The 20,390-nt window shown below is 43.8% G+C and overlaps 1 protein-coding gene across 4 annotated transcripts in view; it reads left to right on the top strand.

Annotated features, from left to right (window-relative positions):
- Positions 1-16,219, top strand: part of dpf1 (double PHD fingers 1) — a 46,753-nt gene extending 30,534 nt beyond the window's left edge. For all 4 annotated transcript variants that reach the window (XM_069186359.1, XM_069186360.1, XM_069186358.1 and 1 more), the window contains exons 9-12: positions 3,855-3,974; positions 5,748-5,860; positions 6,981-7,062; positions 7,680-16,219. In XM_069186359.1, coding sequence (XP_069042460.1) covers positions 3,855-3,974; positions 5,748-5,860; positions 6,981-7,062; positions 7,680-7,750 — 386 coding nt within the window. In that variant the 3' untranslated portion in view covers positions 7,751-16,219. The remainder of the gene's footprint in view (positions 1-3,854; positions 3,975-5,747; positions 5,861-6,980; positions 7,063-7,679) is intronic.
- The last annotated feature ends 4,171 nt before the right edge of the window (positions 16,220-20,390 follow it).

Below are 20,390 nucleotides of genomic sequence, written 5' to 3' on the forward strand. Positions count from 1 at the left end.
AGGGAGACGAGGATAAAGGGTAGCATTGAACAGGGGGGTGTCATTGTACCTGTTATTGCCAAGGGTCCACTACCTGATCTCCCTTTCTATGGACAGTGGCCATATTTTACTACCTTGAAACCCTTTCTTATTCCCCCTCATGAACAGCTAAGCAAACAGCTAAATGGAGTAATTCAGAGCTCACAATGGCAGGTTTCCCCCTGCATACAGCAACAAACGTAGTCTGAATTTGGCATTTCTCCAGAACTCTTTTTCAATTATTTTTATTATTGAAGTGTTTGCATGAAAAGTGATCAACTGCTCTGAGCAGTTGTGCTGCCAGCACGGAAAAAGATTAACGCAAAACACAATTCTCCACCTTGAGCTTCTGATTAAAAATGTGTGTGTGTGTGCGCTTTATCCCCAGAGGGATAAACGAAAGCACAGCAACTCACTGGGATCAGACTAAATTGAAAAAATAAGAAATAGGGAGTGATTTCTCAAGGTAGTTTGCTCTCTTGTATGGCACACTGGGGCAGGCTAGATGCTTATAGAAAACATGCAAGTGCAAGTCTCGCACTCAACATAATAAACACGACAAAGAGAAAAGCAAAACAGCTTTTGGATTGTGTAGCTCACACCCTTGGAGTGTTTCTGGCCTAGGTTGTGCGTTATAAAAACATTAATAAAAAATATGTTTTTATGATGCTTTCTTCTAACGTTTTAACCTTGTCAAGTACAGTATCTGTGGTGGTAATGGTGATAATGAAACTATTCAATAAGAAGAAGAAAAAATAAGAAGGGTCTAAATGATTCTCTACTATGAGTCTATAGTAACTGGAATATTATACGTGTTCAAGGTCTATTCTGAAAGTGGAATGTTCGAAGTAAATATAATTCTCTGTTTTTCATTTATTTTTGGCCGTGCAGTGTCCTTTTAAAGATACCAAAAGCAATTTTTCCCACTTAAAAACCCTAAAGCCCCACTAATATTTAAACAAGCCGAATAAGCAAAAACAACAGTTTCCTCATTCTGAACATCTCAGCAGCTGAGTGGTCTATCTTTTCAGTCCCTCAATTCTCAGGTGATGCTGATCTTTAATCCCAGAAGCCACCTGCATTTCATACCTGCAGTTCTCCAGTTCACCCTTGAATTCTTTCATGTCTGTATATGGCCGTGCATTTCTATTTGCCAGTCGATTAACAGTGCAACTGGTCTTCTCAACAGCACAAAAATACAATATGTTCAAAGTCATTATGGTTAATAATTAAAGAAAGATGAACACAGAGATAAATAGTTTCTAATAATATGGGATCTCACTAGCTGTTAATTACCATTAAAAGAGAGGGATTGAGTTGGAAAATAGAAAAAATGTGAAGCCCTGTTATCAGGCGAAGGTTAAAGAGGCATAGAAAGTGGAAGGACCTTGATGTCTTCCGGGAACTGATTTTGAAACCCCTGGACAAAAGGAGAAGGCTGCTCGGTTTTTCAAGGGATTATCAACTGGGCATCTGGAGAACTGCTACTCTCACCCACAGACGCACCCCACAGCAATCCACAAAGCAAGTTGGGGATTAGAAACTGACATTAGAGCAGCGTCGCACCATGACAAATTACAGACCAGATTACTGAGCAGCAGGATATCCACGGATTAGTGTGGCGTTTTCTGATGGGTTACTGTCTTGACACATGTAAGGTGTGTGTGTGTGTGTGTGTGTGTGTGTGTGTGTGTGTGTGATCAACCACAAAGTGACTGCGTTGTAGCTGAAGTTTGATTTTGCTGTGTCTTTCATAGTTCCCTGTGTTTCCTGGCACTTTTGCACTGTGCTCTGTAAAACATAATTGCTGTTATGCGTAAACAACTTCACAGACATCAATGACGGTCAGTAATGTTGGCAGCTGCATGGCAAATGCGATGTTTAACTGGGAGAAACAGAGAAACAGAATATGAAAGCATGCCACCTGATGTTTCTCCAGGTAGGTGTGGAGTCCAGGCTTGCGTTTCGTACTGATAACCAGAGCATTCAACTACATTTGTACAGGTGACAGGGCCCCTCAACTGTGTGGTAACCATCTGTCTTTCCAGTCTGTGTACTGGAAGGGTAATACTCCAGATTAGGGGTGGCACGTTCCAATTACAAATTCTCTATGACCTGTCACTCATTAATAGAGTGTTAATAGCCTGGTAGAAGCTGACCTATGCTAGTGATTAATTGCGTGTAAATAAGCAGTTCATTTTACCTCAGTGTTAATAGCTTGCTAAGCACTTAGAGTACAGGGTCATCCTTAGCTAATACGTCATAAATAATTTAGAAACTCTGTGGCACCATTTACAAAAAAAAAATCATTAATAGATCAATATGAATGATTGGTGTAGTGCTTAATTCTTTCCCTCCTCGCCACCTGGCACCAGGATTTGAAAAGACCTCTGCATTCAGCTTGGCTGCTGACTCATTGTATGAAAAATGTCTAAAAAGAAAAAATGACAGATATGCAATCAGAAATTGTGTTGCAGGAGCACTAAGAAATATTCCGCGAAATGCCTATTATTATTATTATTATTATTATTATTATTATTATTATTATTATTATTATTATTATTATTATTATAAAAAGAGCAGCAGCTACATCCCTGGGAAGAGTTAAATACATTTACACAACATGTGGCAAACAGCTCAAAACTATGCAACTCCTGGGCACATGCCAAAATCTAAATCCATGCTGTTCTGTATATAGTCTTTCATGTGTACATAGAGACATTTATCCCAGAAGATCTGAGATAGATTCATTTTGCTTTATAAATACAATAGCTAAACCATCACGGTCATTATCACCCTGCCTGTCAACTCTGCAATCTGTACTAATATAGCCAAGCACAAGGCAAGTCAAATACCAGCCTTTTTTACAGCCCTTAATTATATCCAATCATTTAATTATATAATTAATGTCATTTGTCAGTAAATGGCCAGTTAACTAGGCAGAAGTGCCAGGATCCTGCAGCAAGATGACTGGGTGAAGTTGGTATTGGTATAGGGATTGATTGATTGATTCTGTTGCTGCTATTTTTTTAGTGCAGGATTCTCTTTTATTACATGTTCTTATTTTTACCAAAACACCAACACGGGAAGGGATTTACTTGTCCTGTGATCTGGTTTTGAATCTGGCTGGAGATAATCTGATATTATCTCTCTCCCCACTGTTTGGAAGATCCTAGGTCAAAGAGTTCAGTTTTGCACTCTGTTTTTATACCAGCTGTCTCTGAAGTGAATCAGGTAGTACAGTCATATTCCCGTATAGCAGGTGTAACCCCGGTCTTAGAGAGAAACAGTACTGCACATTTTTTTTGTCTCTAAATTTCCAACTAAGCAGCCAATACCTGTTAACTTGTACGATTTAAGATAACAAGTGGTCCAATTAAGTAATTATGAACTCAGCTGGAATATGAAACAGAAAACCCTTCAGGGTCTCCAGGACCAGGTTGACATAATCTGCTGTATGCAAAAAGCTAGTCGTGATGTCCCATAGGTAAGCTACACTGATAGAGAATATCCAGTGGAATTCATTACATCCACCCTGCACTATCACGAGAGGTCCAAAGGGGTAGAACACAATGACTTTATGTAACACGGCTTTCTTTCTCCTTGGGTGGGGAGCTTGGGTTGCAGCAGCAATCTGTTAGAATGACAATTCATAGAGCTCAAATGGGAAATGAAAGATCTGCAATTGCATCACAAGTACAGAAGGTGATTTCTTCCCTTTTTGCCATTGTCAGTAGGAGGCTTAAATCTATGATTTGGTCCCTTGAAAAGTCCCTCTTTCACGAGATCTCGTTCCTCTTCTTGATTGTTCAGAGTTGCCCGAAATTCTTTTCCAGCCAAGAAAGCCCCTGATGGATCAGTCATTCCCAACGGCTATTGTGATTTCTGCTTGGGCGGCTCTAAGAAGACAGGCTGCCCGGAGGATCTGATTTCCTGTGCTGACTGTGGGCGATCAGGTAAGCCTAAACCCATCCCATCAACCACACACACCCTCACCCACCTGCGCGCCTCCCACATTTGAGGCCAGGCTAGAAATGAGAGGCAAGGAATCAAAGCCATTTACATTTTGTTTCAATATACAGCTTAGCATGTTTTAGGACAGATTTAAGGCCTACAGGTGAGTGTGGCACAGACCCAGGGAGGCTGGCAGGCAGGAGGTGCAGGGAAGAGCACAATGTGGCCACTTGTTCTCTCCCTGCTCTGCGGGTGGATCGACAGATGGAGCTTCAGTTGCCTGTGCTGTACTTCTTAGGTGGAGACTTTCCCAGAACCCAATATAACAAAATGCTGTGTGTCGGTTATATATCTGTTTCACTCTAGACTGATATGTATAACATCCTTCCAAGACGTCCTCGTGGATATAGCAGAGAGTGTGGAGTCAACACTGATAAATATTTAAAAATTGAAGTAACAAAGACTCTTCCTGTTAGGAAAAAAATAAACTCCATCAGTAAAGTCTGAAATAAAGGCACCAGCTAAGTCTGAATAGTAACAAATTATCAAGACGCAGATCCTGTGGCACTCCTAAGGGAACTCTTTATGGCTGTGTGAGAACTCCACAGTTCTGTCCTAAAATGGGTTGTGCTCCTGTTAACATTCGCATCTTTCTGGTGTATGTTGTTAATTGTGCTCTTTTAACTCTTCTTCTGACAAGCTGTCTTTCTAAACACGTTATATAAAAGGAGTAGAAGACAGGTGGCTAATTACAGAGGTACACTTTCAAGATCATGCCTGTTGACAAGCAATATTAACCCTGCCGTGACTGAAACACTCTGCTGGCAGTAGGTGTTCAGTACAGGGGAATAAGCCAGGAGACGACACTTCATTTGGGTGTTGCGGCCTGTGATTGAATTTCTTTAATCGCCACGTTTCTAATCGCATGCTTTGCATATACGACCACGCTCAGCTGCAGCAGGTCCTGAAGGGGCCAAGAGGAGTGTGTGAATGTGTGTCGTGGCCCAGTGCTGAATCAATGCCTTTCAGCCAAGGGCCCCTGGATCCCTCTCTCACCATTTGCTTTTGAGCTGCTTCGCAAGCCACAAGCACCAGATCAGGCAGAAACAGCAGCAGCAAAATCGCAACGCCCCCCTGCAGCAAGCTGGAACTCAAATAATCCCGAAGATGAAAGACGTCTTTTAGTGCTGGTTGACATGTTGTCGCCTTTTGAGGAAGAGGGCTGTGAACCTGGCCCGGAAAGATCACGGGGATTGCTCCTCGTGCAGAACAGGCCTGTAAAGCTTCATTATGTGTAATGGTGCTGTTATAGTGGAGTCAAGCAGAGGGAAAGCATGGTGATACCTAATTGCTAGTCAGTGTCTAGGAAAATCATGGAATATGAATAAATGGGGGATTGTGAAATTTGTTAGCAAACTAAAAAAACACAGTTATTAATAATCAAGATTGTAACAGTAATTACAATGGTCTTCATGCAAAGTATCCCGAAGGTTTGTACATTGGAAGGGTATATCAAGACCATGAATGCAGAATAAACCTAAGCATAAAAGAAATGGAATGCAAGGATCAGGAAATAAAGCATCCATTAGAAAACTGTATTCTGTTTCTGAAACGTGTTTTAAAAAACTGCCAGGTACATCCCGAGTCTCCAGCTCAGGGGAGCACTGCGCCGTTCGGGAGCGACAGGGCTGAATGTCCCCCAGAAACACGAGCAACACATGTCTGAACAAGCAGGGACCTGCCAGCTGTAGTGACCGTGCCTCTCTCTCTGCCAGGTCACCCCTCCTGCCTGCAGTTCACAGTGAACATGACTGCCGCTGTGCGGACCTACCGCTGGCAGTGCATTGAGTGCAAGTCCTGCAGCCTGTGTGGAACCTCAGAGAACGACGTGAGTAGCAGTAACAACCATAATGAGAAGCATCTTTCTGCTCCGAAGGCTCTGCTCAGATTGGTATTTAGCATATGAGCTTAGCATAGTAGGAAAAAAGATTCTGAATCTGTTTTGTGCGCGCCATTATAATCACTTTTTTCATTTAGCATATTGCTTTAAACTAGACATCATGAGCTGCTGCTGCGCTGTTACATTCTGAGTGGCTAAAATATTAAGAACCGACATTAAATAACATGTTGCGGTCTCTGAAAAGAGCGAGCACTTGTTCCACAGAGGTTTGAAACAAACATTTTCTAATGGATGCGTTCTTTTCCTGATTTTTGAAATATCTGAAGCCCTGTCCCATCGCATTCCTGCAATAGGATTGCCTTCGTCTGAGCTTGTATTAAGGATAATGGGGTATGAGACTGAGCTGAGATTGAGCTCCGGTTATTGTTCTGTCCAGAGAAGGTGATGGAAATCAATTTCGTGCTTCACAAGCCCAGCTGCACACTGTCTGCCCCCGAAGAAAGTGAGTTATTTTGACTCGGAGAGGCTAATATTTTGGCCAGTCAGTGCTATCAGGACTCTGATGTCTCATCCAGAGCACAAGGTGGGGCACGAGATGATTCAGTAATAGCACACAATACGTTAAGCACAGTTTTCACCTCCTGAAAGCCAATCTATTTCTCACTAGATCACATGGTCATCTTAGGACCTGTGCATCAAGGAAGTGGTTTATCAATTTAGAACAGCGCAATAGCTATAGCTCAGAGCTGGTAACAGTAGCTGTCTTGTGTAAACTTGCTATTGAGGAACCTGTTGTCTTGGCCAAAGTTGTAGTCTTCCACTGTTGTAGTCTCAGGTTTCAGTTGCACTGTTTTAACCAGACATCTGAGTTTGGTGTTTGAAATTGTGTGCATCAGTTTGATCCATCTGAACTCTGGTATACAGTCACTTGTATAAGGCAGTGTTAAGTATGCCAGCATCATCCAAACACGGTAGATGTCATAATGCTGGCATAAATCCAAACATAGCAGATGCTGTGATTTGATATTGAAGAAGCTCGCTCCGGTAGTGGTAGGACACGACCTGCAGCTCTCAGAATCTCCCTGTCTCTACCTTCCACTCTGGGCAGGATCAGCTGCTGTTCTGCGATGACTGTGACAGAGGATACCACATGTACTGTCTGAGCCCCCCCATGGCAGAACCCCCAGAGGGTAAGTAACGCAAGCATAGTGAAGAGCCTGGTGGCTGGAGTGCATCTCGCTTTCTGTCATGTCAGGGGGACTTGCAGTTTATGACTCTCCCCTGAGTGCTCCAGAGTTCATCAACCGTAGCTCTGTCATTGCAGATCTTCGCTCCTGCTGATCCTTAAGTGTTAGCAATTACTGGCAGAAGGGTTCAATCACTAAATTAAATGTCAATTGTGCAATTGAAGCACCCGTTGGATCAAAGTTATATAATGGAGTGTACTGGAAGAGTGATGCTTCCCTACCATCTGTTTGAGTTTATTACAGGGTTACCCCTAGTGATGCTGGTGTTCCTTACACACCTGTTTAGCCTGAAGCAATCTGGACAAAGTACTTTGCTCAAGGGACAACAGTTGAGTCCAGAACCTAATCCACAAGGATTGTGTTATCTAAACATGAATAAGTCGCTTTAACCTGTGTAGTAGTGTGGTCAACCCTTCTTTTGCTGCATTGTGACACAAGGAGATCTAGGGTTGATGTTAAAAACAAATCTGAATTCCGAAATTCTGAAGATTCTGTTGAGTGCTTCTTCTTGAGCATTGCTGAAGAACAAAATAAAATAAATGCCTCGGCTGTCTTTACAGGGAGCTGGAGTTGCCACCTGTGTCTGAGACAACTGAAGGAGAAGGCATCAGCTTACATCACCCTCACCTAAGCCACGCCCTGTGCCCTGAAATCTCCAGGCCACACCTACTCCGAAGCCCAAGGCCACACCCCCTTCTCTGTCTCTCAGCCAATGAAGAAACTCCAAATCTCCTGCAGGTTCTACACATTCCAACAGAGCAAACAGACACACTATCTTAATTCAGCTTGTGCCCCAGTGTTAACAACCCACAACTATGAAGTATGACACACAGCGGCCAGGTGCTTTCATAATGTTCCTTATCTGACCCACTTCCCTTGACATCTTCTCTGCCCAAGGAAAAAATCCGGAGCTTTTAGCTTTTTAGTGTTTTTGTTTTGATCTAAACCAAGATATAGATGAGCCTCTGGCAGGTTCTGTAGACTGAAACCAAAATTCTGGGTTCTGATCCACAACTGAAATTGCACTGTGATGGTTTTTCTATTAGCGGGCACACAGGAATAAGCGAGTCGGCCTATGAACAGAACTTTTTGTTTTGCTTAAGAAAAAAGTCTTAAGAAAAGTCTTTTGTTGTGAGCTGTGGTTGCACAGGAAAGGTACAGCAAAACAAAAGAAGAACGCATTATCTTTCTATCCAAAGAGCATTTACATCACAGGCTATAGGTGTGCATCTCTTCCTGCAGAGCAGGTACAGTGAAGATAAAATACTTGGAGTTCAGTAGTACAACTCCCAAAGTCATTTGGACTTGGAAACACACTTGCAGCAATGTCGCAAGTGGAAGAGAAAATATTTTCCTTCTAAAGGAATGACATAAAGTCACTCAGCTAGTTGATTCGCCTAAACCAAAGTGTCCTCAAGTCCTGTGCTGATGGCCAGACCTGCCACTGAGTATGCTATACGCTGAGCTTGGCTGTTTTTGTGTTGCACTAATTTTAGCACTGGGGCAGAAGCTTTGTAGTTCTGTTGCGGGATAAAAAAGGGCCCTATTTGTAAAAGCAGAGGCTGACTGGTGACTGCATGGTATGGTTTCTGCAAAACACAGGACAGGAGCAACACGTAGAGCTTTCTACGAGGAGGAGTGACATGGAAAGGCTCTCAACATAAAGGGTGCGTCTTGTCTCCAGAAAGCACGATAATGTGAAATGAACAAAGGTGACATTCAGGATGCCAGACTCCCCAGAGAGTCCCTCATTCTTATGTGCCTTTGTGGTGGCAGGCATGCTGATTAGTTGCCGTTATCGGTGTCAAAAAATTCCAATTATTTTGTGTCCCATATAGATGCTTCTCCTGTAATCCAGATCAGTATAGCTGGTACCGATTTGGCTTAATTTCCCTTGCTTCCTCCTCAGACTGTGTCATGAAAGACAGACAGGCGTCTTGTACACTAGCAACTTCGACAGAATCAGCCTTAATAAGAACAAGATCGCAGCTGAGTATTTTATCAGATTGTTGAATGTTACATTTCTGAGAACTGACTGAGGTGCATACTAGACTGCCCTGTGTTTTTTCTGAATCCTACCTTTAAAAGACTTTGGAATTGTGCAGTATGTGTGCAAGATTGTTTCACAAGTCTCCTTTCTGCAGTGTATTCTGTTCATTAACTGAACCTGAACGCTTCAAAAGGAGTAGTGATTGAGACCTTATAGGACCCAGAGTCGTGTGAAAACCGTCCTTATTTCTAAGTTTTTGATTAATTCCTCTCATGTTTAAGCATCACCTTAAAATTATTTAACCACATGGCCATCTGTTACACAGTCCCAGCTTGAAGAAAAGCATGAAAGGAGAAATCATTCCACATTGAAGAGGAAAAGAATTTAAATGCTGGCAAACATTCCTGTAACAAAATGCTACAGTATGTACATATGGTCAATGTCGGCTATTTTTCTCAGCAAAACTGGTCTGTGGCTTTTGCAGGGTTATGGAAATTATGGGTTTTCCAAACGTTTCTTGTTTTTCTAAATAGTGCTTCCTGTCTTCTCGATAATTGCATCGTATGTATTGAGTCTTGCAGGATAAATTTGAATTTTTAATCGTTCCTGCAAGATTCCAGATGACCTACATCAGAGTGTCTCTTGCAATCTCGTTATTAGCTCAATGTTTTATTTTTCCATTTAAACACAAGTCTGAATTGCCTTGCTGCCCCCGCTGGTAACACAGAACAAATGATTAATCAATAGGAGGGATTTCTGCCTTTGTTTATCATTCATTGCAAATCCATGACATTTGCTCTGAGTTATTCTCTGTTGTGATTCCTGTTTAAATTCCCATCCAGGAAACCTGAAATTAGTATGGCTGCGGTAAGCACTTATTCTGCTTATTCTGGGTTGCAGTATCAGTCGATGTATTTGTAGATCAAGATAGAACAGTGTGTAGCTCTCATGTGAACATTATTGTGCGTCTCTACCCGCCTATAATAATATCATTTGGATTATCTTTCATATTCTGCAAGTAATTTATTAATTTTGTGCACCCCTCTATTTTTTAAAATTCTTTTTTAATAATGGCTAGTGTCAATTTATATTATTTTTTTTTACAGTCGCACTTTACTGATTGGTTGCCTATTCGTAAACTGTTATCTTAGGTGGCTTATAAGGGAGTAATGGCATTCAAAATGTATTGCAACCTATCCAGTTTTATCCTTTAATATTCCCTAATCTTAAAAAATTGAGCTGCAAAAGGTGGCACAGCAGACAACTGGTATAAGATTGCTAACAAGGAAATACAGGAGTTAATGTTACAGGATATAGTGCTCAGCAGTCATCTGTGCAGCAGTGGTCTGGGTTTAGGACTTGTAACTGGCAGGTTGTGGGTCTGTATCCCTGGTGAGACAGTGCTCTTATACCATTGAGCGAGATGCTTCACCTGGCTTCTTTCAGCAAAATACACAGCAAAGCTATGGGTACAGAATGTAAGTCACTTTGAATAAAAACATAAGCCAAATAAATGAGTAATAGTTTGAATGGAGTCACAGGAGAGCTTTCCTCTGTAGGATAGGAGAAGAAGCCTGCTCGATATGACTGCCCACAAGGCCATGCGTTTGCTGAGAAAAGTAGGGAAAGCGTTTCACAGTCACCAGGGCTGTGGGTGTCCCTCTGTTTGGTGATGTTCCAGAGCGATAGCTGACGCAGCACTGACTTTGTCAAATCTGATGGAAATGCGTCATCAGATCTGGAGTTTGCGGCCGATGATAGTGGCATTTGTCATCATCATCCCTCTTCTTTGTATCCCTCTTGTACGAGGGACTGAGGATTTTAATCGCATAAAATAGTCATTTTTAAAAATTGCTTCTTTGAATGCTAAAAATATATACAGTATATATCGGAATGTGTCAGAAACCCACAGAGTGCAGAATTGTATAGCTTCATAGGCAATCAGTAACAGCTTGAAGGGGAGAAGGGTTTTTGTATTGTCAAGAGGGCCTTGTGCAGTATCTCTGAGCAGGATTACAGAACTCCATGCTAGACAGTGTTCCAAGCCAGCTTGTTTATATAGCCAATATTGAATTGCTGAGAAGTGGATGGAATTTGTTGTGCTGTTGATGTGTGCGTGTATGTGGGTATACTCAGCTGCCATTTTAAAAATGGTGGCTGTACTTTTTATCGTTTTTTGCATGTCGTTAATTTAAAAAACATTTGGAAGAAAAGAACAGAAAAAGCACACTTAATTCGCAATAACTTGGTTGTAACACTCCCCCCTCCCAGAGGTTTAAATAATTTATTTTTTCTGATTGAATTCGATGCGTTATCATCAAATCTGTGAGAATTATATTGAAATACATTTTTTTAAAAGGCAAAAGACAAATATTTATTTATTAATTTCTAAAATCTTATTTTTTAAAATTCCCAGTGGTGTCGAAATTTAAGCCAGCTTATGCATTTAACCTTGCAGGCCTGTGAACACATTTTAAATACTTAGAATGGGCTCTTTACCGTATGCTTGACTGCGCTTTGTGTGCTAGAAAAATAATAATTTAGAACAAGTATGGCTGTGTGTTTTGCAAGCTTGCGTTAAAACGCTCTCTGAATCTGTTTTATAATCCAAAGCCATTTAGATAAGAGGTTTTTTATGGCGTATATTTGAAATCCTTGTTGCTAACCTGTGTTTCTCAGCCTCTGTCCTGAGTGCTCTCAGATTCTGAAAGTCTCCTGAGCCACATGGAAACTCAGAGTCACACCTCTCCCATTTCGGGCACTCGCCATTGGATCCAGTGTTACACAGATGTGCGGGTTTTCAGGTTTATTTTTTATTTCGGATTGCTTTCTACCATGCCAGGGGTGTGTTCTTTGGTTTCTGAAGTATTATTCTTCCCAAAATGTGTATAAGTGTACCTGTTGTTTGCGTTCTACGACTTGATGATCCCCCTACTGCTTCATCGTCTTATTAAGAGTTTCTTTGTACTTTGAAGGTTTTGCAGAGGAACTCCATGGTACTAGAAACCTGGAAAAAACGGACTTTAAAAAGTGCATTCCAGAATTCCTAGGACATTTTCTCTGGGTTCACTGTGGATGACAGTTCAGAGTTTACCACATGGAAACTGAATGGACGTCACTGCTGCTGATAAGCGTATCAATTATTAGAGCTCCTTGTTGAAAAGATGCTCCAGGGGGATGTCCCCTGCTGAAACGGCTTCTTCCTGCTGAGGTCTGCCGATTCCCGAGTGAGCTGAGCCACTGACGTGGCTAAATGGGGGGTCAACACCCCTGCATTACAGCCTCATAGTCCTGAGTTCACTCCCAGCTTGACCAGCAGGTCTGTGTGGCCTTTTCTCGGGGTACTCTGGTTTCCTCCCAACCCCCCAGCAGGTTAAGCTCCCTAGGCTACTCTGAGTATTTCTGTGGGGTTTAAAGTGCTGTATTTTTCTAGTACAACCATTACGTCTCAACAGAGAAACGGAACAAAATGAGCTTGATGGGGTGAATGACCTCCTCTTGTTTGCAGCCTAGCAGATGTTGGCTGTTTGACACGACTGTCTAAAACAAAATACAAGACCTGGGAAACAAAACGCACCTGCAGCACAGCCTGAGCACTGGTGCTGGACAGTCAGAGCAGATCAAACCAGAAACTTCAAGACTGGGGACAGAAGAAGGGTTAAAACCGAGGGGAGGCCATCCCCCCACCTCGCTCCTGTAGGTAAGCAGTTGCTCATGTGCATCTAATCGATCCAGCTGTCCTGCCCAGACTTTTCTTAAAGGACCACAGGGGCCAGATATCAGCTTCTATCGGCTGTGAAGGCTGAGGTTAGCTACGACACCTCACTGTTGTGCCATAAAGCTTTCAGTGTCCACAATATCAGATGTTAATCTAGGACCTTTTCAGCGTACATTGTAAAAAATGTAAATGGAGAGCACTTGGGGGAAAAAAAATGTTGTGCTTTGCATTGCCAGATGAATCTCCTCTATGAACTTGTTGCTAGGTTCTTTGTGCTTGTTGCATATATGCTTTGTTTCCATTGCTTGTGCCATACAACTGTAGAATCCCTGATAAAGACAGAATGTATACAGTATGCATGCATGTGTGTGTGTGTGGGGCAGGGTGAGAACTTTTGCCTGGAGGTCATGGAGATGCTACAGCACTTCCAGATGCGACAGAACTAGCAGGATGATCCCCAGTGTGATGAGCCTCTAGCCTGGACTTTACTTTATTACCCCCACCACCAGAACAGTATAAGCAGCTCCTCTACCCCTTTGCCTTTCACCCTGGTCCAGCCGTAGAGCTGTGAATCACACGCTGTGGAGCAGTACAGTGCCAAGGGGGGCAGCCTGCTTCTGCCCGGGGCTTTTGAACAGAGCCCTTGCCCGATCACTCAGCAGTGCCTCCCTGTGTCTGGCCAGACACCCGCAGGGCCTGGGATCTAAACTGGGTTGTCCTTTCCTGCACGAAAGTAGGTGAAGCAGCGTTTGAATGTTTAGTTTACCCCACGGAGGTGGAGAGACAGTTTCAGTCATACTGGCACTTTAAACCTGCAAGGGAATTGTTAGTGTTTTGATGTATGCGGTGTGTCTGCTCTAAGGATGCCTCACTGCACAACCCTCCCAGTTTTTCATGGCCGTACCTTCCTGTATAAATTGTGTTTTACAGCAGCTTTGACTTTCTTCTTTGCCTCTTTGTTCCTTCTCTACACAGAGATGTCCTAGTATTTCTGGAGTGCACTGCAGTCGCTATGTGTGTGTATGTGCACGTGAGGCTATCTGCTGGTTTCAAAGGGGTCACCACAAAACCAGTCCGCTGGTAGAGATAAGGTCTCCAGCCTTTGCTCGATTCACTTCAACAAACTTCGAAACTTAAGTATTTGATATCCGTATCCCAGTCATCTAGTCATCTTCCGTCTGTAGAAAGAAACTATTAAAATCCAAATTTGACTTCTTGGTTTAAAAAAAAAGGCTTCCTTAAAATGGCTTCTGAAATGACCTCTGGAATGCAATGGCTGGAAATTGTACTGATCAGAAGCAAGAAGGTAGTGTGGGTGTGCTCTGCACTCTGGCCTGTGCATCACTGACAGATGTCATATGTTCCCTTTTCATTTCTTTCCATGCAGCTCCCAGAATCTTGATTTCAGAAGCTGTGGTATGTTGCCTGGGCTCAGCGAGAGCCGCTGTTAAGGCAGAAGTGGCAGCAGAGAATACTGCTCAAACACATAGTAGGGGAGAGGCAACAGCAATGAAAGACGATTGGGTGGAAAATACATGCGACGTATCTGTTCCTTTAAAATCGATCTGCCACCGTTGATCTGTCTCAAATAGCCCGTGAACAGTAACAATTCAAAAATCAAGGCTGGGATCTGCTTTTTTCTTTGTATATTACCGAGTCGTACCACAGATATGTTTCTTAGCCAGGGGCTATTAGTTTTAAACCTCGTCTTCTTATAACAGACAGGTCTGCTGAATGGTTTTCTATATGAAAATATTCAGCTCAAGTAAATAAAAAAAAAATAGTTATATGCATTCAGTATTACTGGAACACGATTGGAGGTTTAGAGCATAATGTAATGAATTACTGGGAGCTGGGCTGGAGTGACTTGTCCTGGGGTCTCCAATCCTGGTCCCAGAGATCCGATTTGTCTGCAAGATTTCTAAAGTGTCTTTAAATCAGCAGGATCCAGAAAGCTGGGAGAAAGTGATAAAACTGGTGTAGCTTAGCCCACAATGAGTTGATTTCAGTCTGGCCTCACTGGCAGGCTCACTGTCCTTCCAGGACTGGGATAGAGGACCCCAGATGTATATTCACTGCCCTGGGTATGCCAGGTAGAGAGCACATCCCCATTGGTGCACTGACAGTATTCCGTATGGAAAGGAAATCCAGAAGTGGTTCTTTTGGACCAGGGTTGGGGAGCCCAGTCCTACTGTACGAGCTTGGTGTGTCTCTGTTTCTCACCAGCAGATGGCAATAGATCCCTTCCTTCTGCACTGCCTTGTTCACCATTGCTTGGTGCATTTTTAACGAAAGGACTGTCCTCGTACCTTACAATATTACAGTATTGTCTTTCTGTTGTATCATTCTCCCACTGATGATGAAGGAAACAGAGCAACGTCTTTCTGTGCCTACACCCCCTCTCAAATCAAATGAACCCTCCCGTAAAATTCCTCCCTGGAAGGAGGTTACTGAACTATAGTGTTATGTGCGATGCTGATTGTCTTCCCTTTGTATTTCTACTAATTCAGCTTGGACTCTCTAAATAACTTCTTTTGCATTCGCGCTCTAGTAGGCTAGAGAACAGATGCAAACGAGAGGGAATATAAAGCCTTTATTTAATAATCTTCTGTGCACATCTTTTTCTCTGGAATAAGTGTGCAAACAAACATGCACAAAAAAAAAACCATAAGCATGTGTTCATTAGTATTTCCTTCTCCAGGAGAGATCTGAGGGGGTCGTAGGTGGGGTTCCGCTGGGGATGACGTTGTGCAGTTGGGCGTTCCGAGTGTGGACGCGCAGCTGGCACGCCTACTGATAGCAGCTGTTCTAGACAGATCTTGAAGCAGAGACTGCCGTTCCTCAATCGCTCCCTCATCCCATTCACTTCCTCCTGTGCTGGGACTGGGACAGGCCCTCATTCCAGGCTCTCCCTCTGCCTGGGCAGCTGGAGCGCAGAGCTGGGCAGGAACAGCAACAGGAGGAACAGCTAGGGAGGAAGAGGGAGTGTCCCATCAAGCACCTTAGCTCCAGTGAGGCACTCCAGTGAGCCAGGGCTGGTCTTGTATATTACTGTGCTGTGATTCTTTGCTTGCACCTTTAAATTTTTATGACCCGTGGGTGTGCGTGTTTCTTTTTCCCTTTTTCAGTAACTCTGTGCGTTGGAAAATGAAGTGAAGATTTTTGTTTTAAATCGGTTTTCCAAGAGATCAAATCTCTTCTTTGGTTGTTTTTTTTTCTTCTTCTTGGTCCTGAATTTGGGAATGCTTTAAAATAATTATCTTCATCAAATGTACATTCATGAATTCATTTTGGGGGGGGGGAGGGGCTTTCAACTTTTTTTAAATTGTTTTGGGTTTTTTTTTTGAGGGGGGAGGGGTTCTTTCCATTTTAAAAAGAAATAAAAGTTGTTACTCCTGTACCTGGACTCTTGTGTGTGTGTGGGGGGGGGTGAGGGCAGGGGCATTTTTCTTTGCTCATAGTTCTCCTTGACTTTTAATGATTATAACTTATAATGCATTATAAGTCTGCATTTGTACCTCCATTTAATTTTAGATTATGCCACATCTATGTAGGGTGCATAGTCGTTTGCTTTGGAATGCATGTCTAGGAGACACAAATAGCAACGGTGAAATCAGGAGCGGAAACCTTATTGGGGAAATCTTAGCACGAAGCTTTCATGTTGTCATGCACGAGTATCAGAAACCAGTCTACTTAACATTCTGCTTCCATTGTGATGATCTTCATTTTGTACCTCCAATTAGAGGCCGTGTTCTCCAGAAGAAGTGTTTCTTAGATGAGAAGGAAATCATGCGCTGCAGGTGACATTGCTGAGAAGTTCCCAGCTGCAGGCAATCAAGTGCTGGATTACCAGACAACCTGCTGTCTTGGAGAGGGGCAGGCAGGCTGGCTAACTTTGCTTCTGGGAGGGCGTCACCTGACTCATTTTTGATGGGACTGTTGGGGGGGAAAAAAGAATAAAATTTTCAGTAAGGTGGTGAAATGGGGAAGGGAAAAAGAGTTGACGAGAGGGTGGGGAGAGTCCAGAGTGGCCGAGGTGGCGCTGGTACTGCCCCATCGGGTCTGGGCGCCGGTCTGATTCTAAAAGTACGGCAGCGGGCAGGCGGGTGTCCAGAGCCCACTCCCATCACTCCCCTGGGCAGACACACACTCTTCTGCAGGCAGGGGCAGGACTCCCACCTCAAGGTGTGTGTGTGTGTGTGTGTGTGTGTGTGTGTGTGTGTGTGTGTGTGTGTGTGTGTGTGTGTGTGTGTGTGTGTGTTAACCTCTCCTCCCAGGCAGGTGGTCACGGCACTAAAAGAACGCCCTCTACCCACGTTCAGCAGGTGTAGATAGTAAATGAAATGATGTAGCCAGATTCTGTAGAAATGTTACTGTAGAAATGAGAATGAGAATTTTATGACTAAAATGAGCCATTCAGCCCATCAGAGCTGAATGTGATGTGTTCTGTGCAGTGATTCAGTCTCAGGCTGAATTTAGAAACATTCCAGCGTACCTTCTGGACAATGGGAGATGCAACACCTTTATTCCAATCATACAAAGCATGAATAAATTGAGAAGAGCACCCTCCCCCAGTACTATCCTGACTCCCGGTTTGTGAGCTCCAGGTTTCATTACAGCTGGCCCCAGATGCCCTCTCCCCCCTCACAGGAGCCAGAGGAGGGGAGATGAGATGAGGCTCCCAGTCAATTACCTCATCAGAGCTGAGCCCTGCATAACTAGGCTGGAGGTGGTTGCCATGACAACAGGGCTGTTAGTCTGAGTGGGGGGGGGGGAGTGTCTGTGATAAATGTTCCTCGGTCTCGGATTTGGCGGGGGAGGGAAATAAAAAATAATCTAAAAATAGCAGCTAGTCTGCGTCTGAATACGGAGGGATTGATTTCAGTAGAGGACATGACACAAGGAGCCAGGTCATAGCCGAGAGTGCCCAAGCCCAGGTTTATCAACCCGATGAAGTGGGAGATGGTTGAGGTATTTATATTTGCCCCATATAGCCAACATGGATTTAATTTTAACCGTTTCCTGGCTGTGCTGTGAAGCTGATGGTAATTTGTCTCAATCCTGTGCGTGGACGAAGGGTAACCCGATGTGCTCATCTTGTTGTGCCACTGAGTGCAGCTGTACAAGGCTGTGATTCTTAGGGCAGCCCTGACAGACTGCAGAACTGCCGGTCGCTGCCCCAGTCCTACAGGACAACACCCGGGGGCTTTCTGTGAGCCTAACGCACCCACCTCCCGTGTCCGCCGCCCTGCCTGCGGCTCTGAGGTCCTGACCGGCACTTCGACCCCCTCGTCATGGTCCTCAAGTCTGGGGCGCCTAGATTGGACCCAGAGCCCCCAGTCTTAGGAGCACAGCAGCTGGACGGCGAAGAGTCGATGCGGAGCAGGAAGAGGAAGACTCCAGGGCCTCCTGTGTCCTCCTCTTCCTCATGGTGATGTAATACAATGGTAGTGGTAAGGTCTTTGAAAACAATGACATTTTGTAATAAAGAAGAGAGCAAGTACGGTGTTAAAAAGTGGAGAAGCGCTCCCCCGTGTGGCCAATTTGAGAAGTGTTGAAACTCGCCAAGTAGTTTATATCACTAGTGATTGGTTGATTCCAGAGAGCGACTCCGCCACCTCCAGGTGTCCCCGACCATTCCTCAGGTGCCGGATGACAAAGTCTGCTAACTGTCTACGTTTTCCTCTGATTTAAATGTAAAAGAGAACTTTTAGGTCGAACAATGTGTTTTTTTTAATCCACGGTTATTACGCGTTTTCCTACTTCACCAGGTTAAATGGTGAGATGAAGCAGCCATATCAGCCTGCAACTCACAACTGGCAACCCACTGAAGCTCAGCAGGTGTGAGCCTGGTCAGTACCTGGATGGGAGACTCCTGGGAAAAACTAAGGTTGCTGCTGGAAGAGGTGTTAGTGGGGCCAGCAGGGGGCGCTCACCCTGGGGTCTGTGTGGGTCCTAATGCCCTAGTATAGTGACGGGGACACTATACTGTAAACAGGCGCCGTCCTTCGGATGAGATGTAAAACCGAGGTCCTGACTCTCTGGTCATTAAAAATCCCAGGGCGTTTCTCGAAAAGAGTAGGGGTGTAACCCCGGTGTCCTGGCCAAATTTCCCATTGGCCCTTACCAATCATGGCCTCCTAATAATCCCCCTCTCTGAACTGGCTTCATTACTCTGCTCTCCTCCCACTTAGAGCTGGTGTCTGGTGAGCTCTCTGGCGCACTATAGCTGCCATCGCATCATCCAGGTGGGGGTGGAGGGGATCCCCATTACCTGTAAAGCGCTTTGAGTGGAGTGTCCAGAAAAAGGATATTTAAGTGTAAGCAATTATTATTATAAGTAAAAGTATGAAGAAATACGCGGTAAGTGCTGTGACGCTATTGGTTCCTCTTTGGGGGGGGAACGGTTTTCCCTTAAGAAAATAACGTTTTAGTGTTTTCTTTACATTTGTGTGAAATTAAGCCTTATTTTGTAACCGTAAGCGTCAGAACATCAGAAAAAATAAACAAGGTTGACGTTTTAAACTCTTTAATACCGCTTAGTACCAAGCAATTACAAATTTAGCGAAGTCGATCCATACATCACAAATATGTCTGAATGAATGTTTTCCGTTGTCATTATGTAAGGGCAGTCTTTTCTTTTTCCTATATTGTAATGTCCAAGTGTAAGTCTGAGGAAAGCGCGGAAGCCGTGTTGTCGCTGCTGCTGCTACGCTAGAGGGAGTGGCCTGCTGTAACAATATTGCATTTGGAAGTTTTTTTTAATTCGTCTTATTCATTTCCATTCAGCAACATTGCCCTGCATAAATGTCCCGCCATCGTTAACCATGATAAACCCAAACCATGAGGCAGCACTTTCTTTACACCGACTCCAATTAGGAACGATCACCAAATGCTATTTCGACGAGATTCCGTTGTATTTTGTCGTACGGACGGGATTCGTTATCGCCGGTGAGACACGTTGAGGAAGCACCGGGACCTTACGGAGAGAAGTCCGCCCGCGGTTGAACTCGCTTCAGCCCGGTCTTTACAGACGCCACACCAAGTAATACTGTGAAACTGCTTCTCTCAAGACAGCGACTCACCCTCTGTTCTACTGAGCAGCTCCGGGATCGTGCGAACCGAGCCCGCCGGACCGGAACCGGTAGGACGGCTCGGAGCGAGGCCAGTAGAGGAAAGGCTGTTGAAAGCGAAGCGCCAATTGAACACAACTGTGCGCAGAGCTCGCCTATCATTTTTTAATAAAAAGCCAACCACCACGGCCGCATTTCTTTTTTTTTTTGCTACCATTGCCCAAACTCCTGCCCGCCTAAAACACAAAACGTTATAAACACTGGGATTAATGACCCTTCGTATTTTCTGCTTTTAATTTGCGATTTACCCATGAAATGCAAGGGCATTAAGCGTTGAGAGGCTTCACTTTAAGCCCTGAACTAGGCCTCTACCACCTATACTTGCAAAAGTATTACAGAATGGTAAAGGAGACATCATACCAGGCAGAAACTGGAGACTGGAGAAACTGGCTCTGGGAAGAACTAAAAGGATAATCTTCTGAAGGACACA

The sequence above is a fragment of the Lepisosteus oculatus genome, chromosome 3, assembly GCF_040954835.1.
Source record: "Lepisosteus oculatus isolate fLepOcu1 chromosome 3, fLepOcu1.hap2, whole genome shotgun sequence".
In the NCBI taxonomy this organism is placed as follows: Eukaryota; Metazoa; Chordata; class Actinopteri; order Semionotiformes; family Lepisosteidae; genus Lepisosteus; species Lepisosteus oculatus.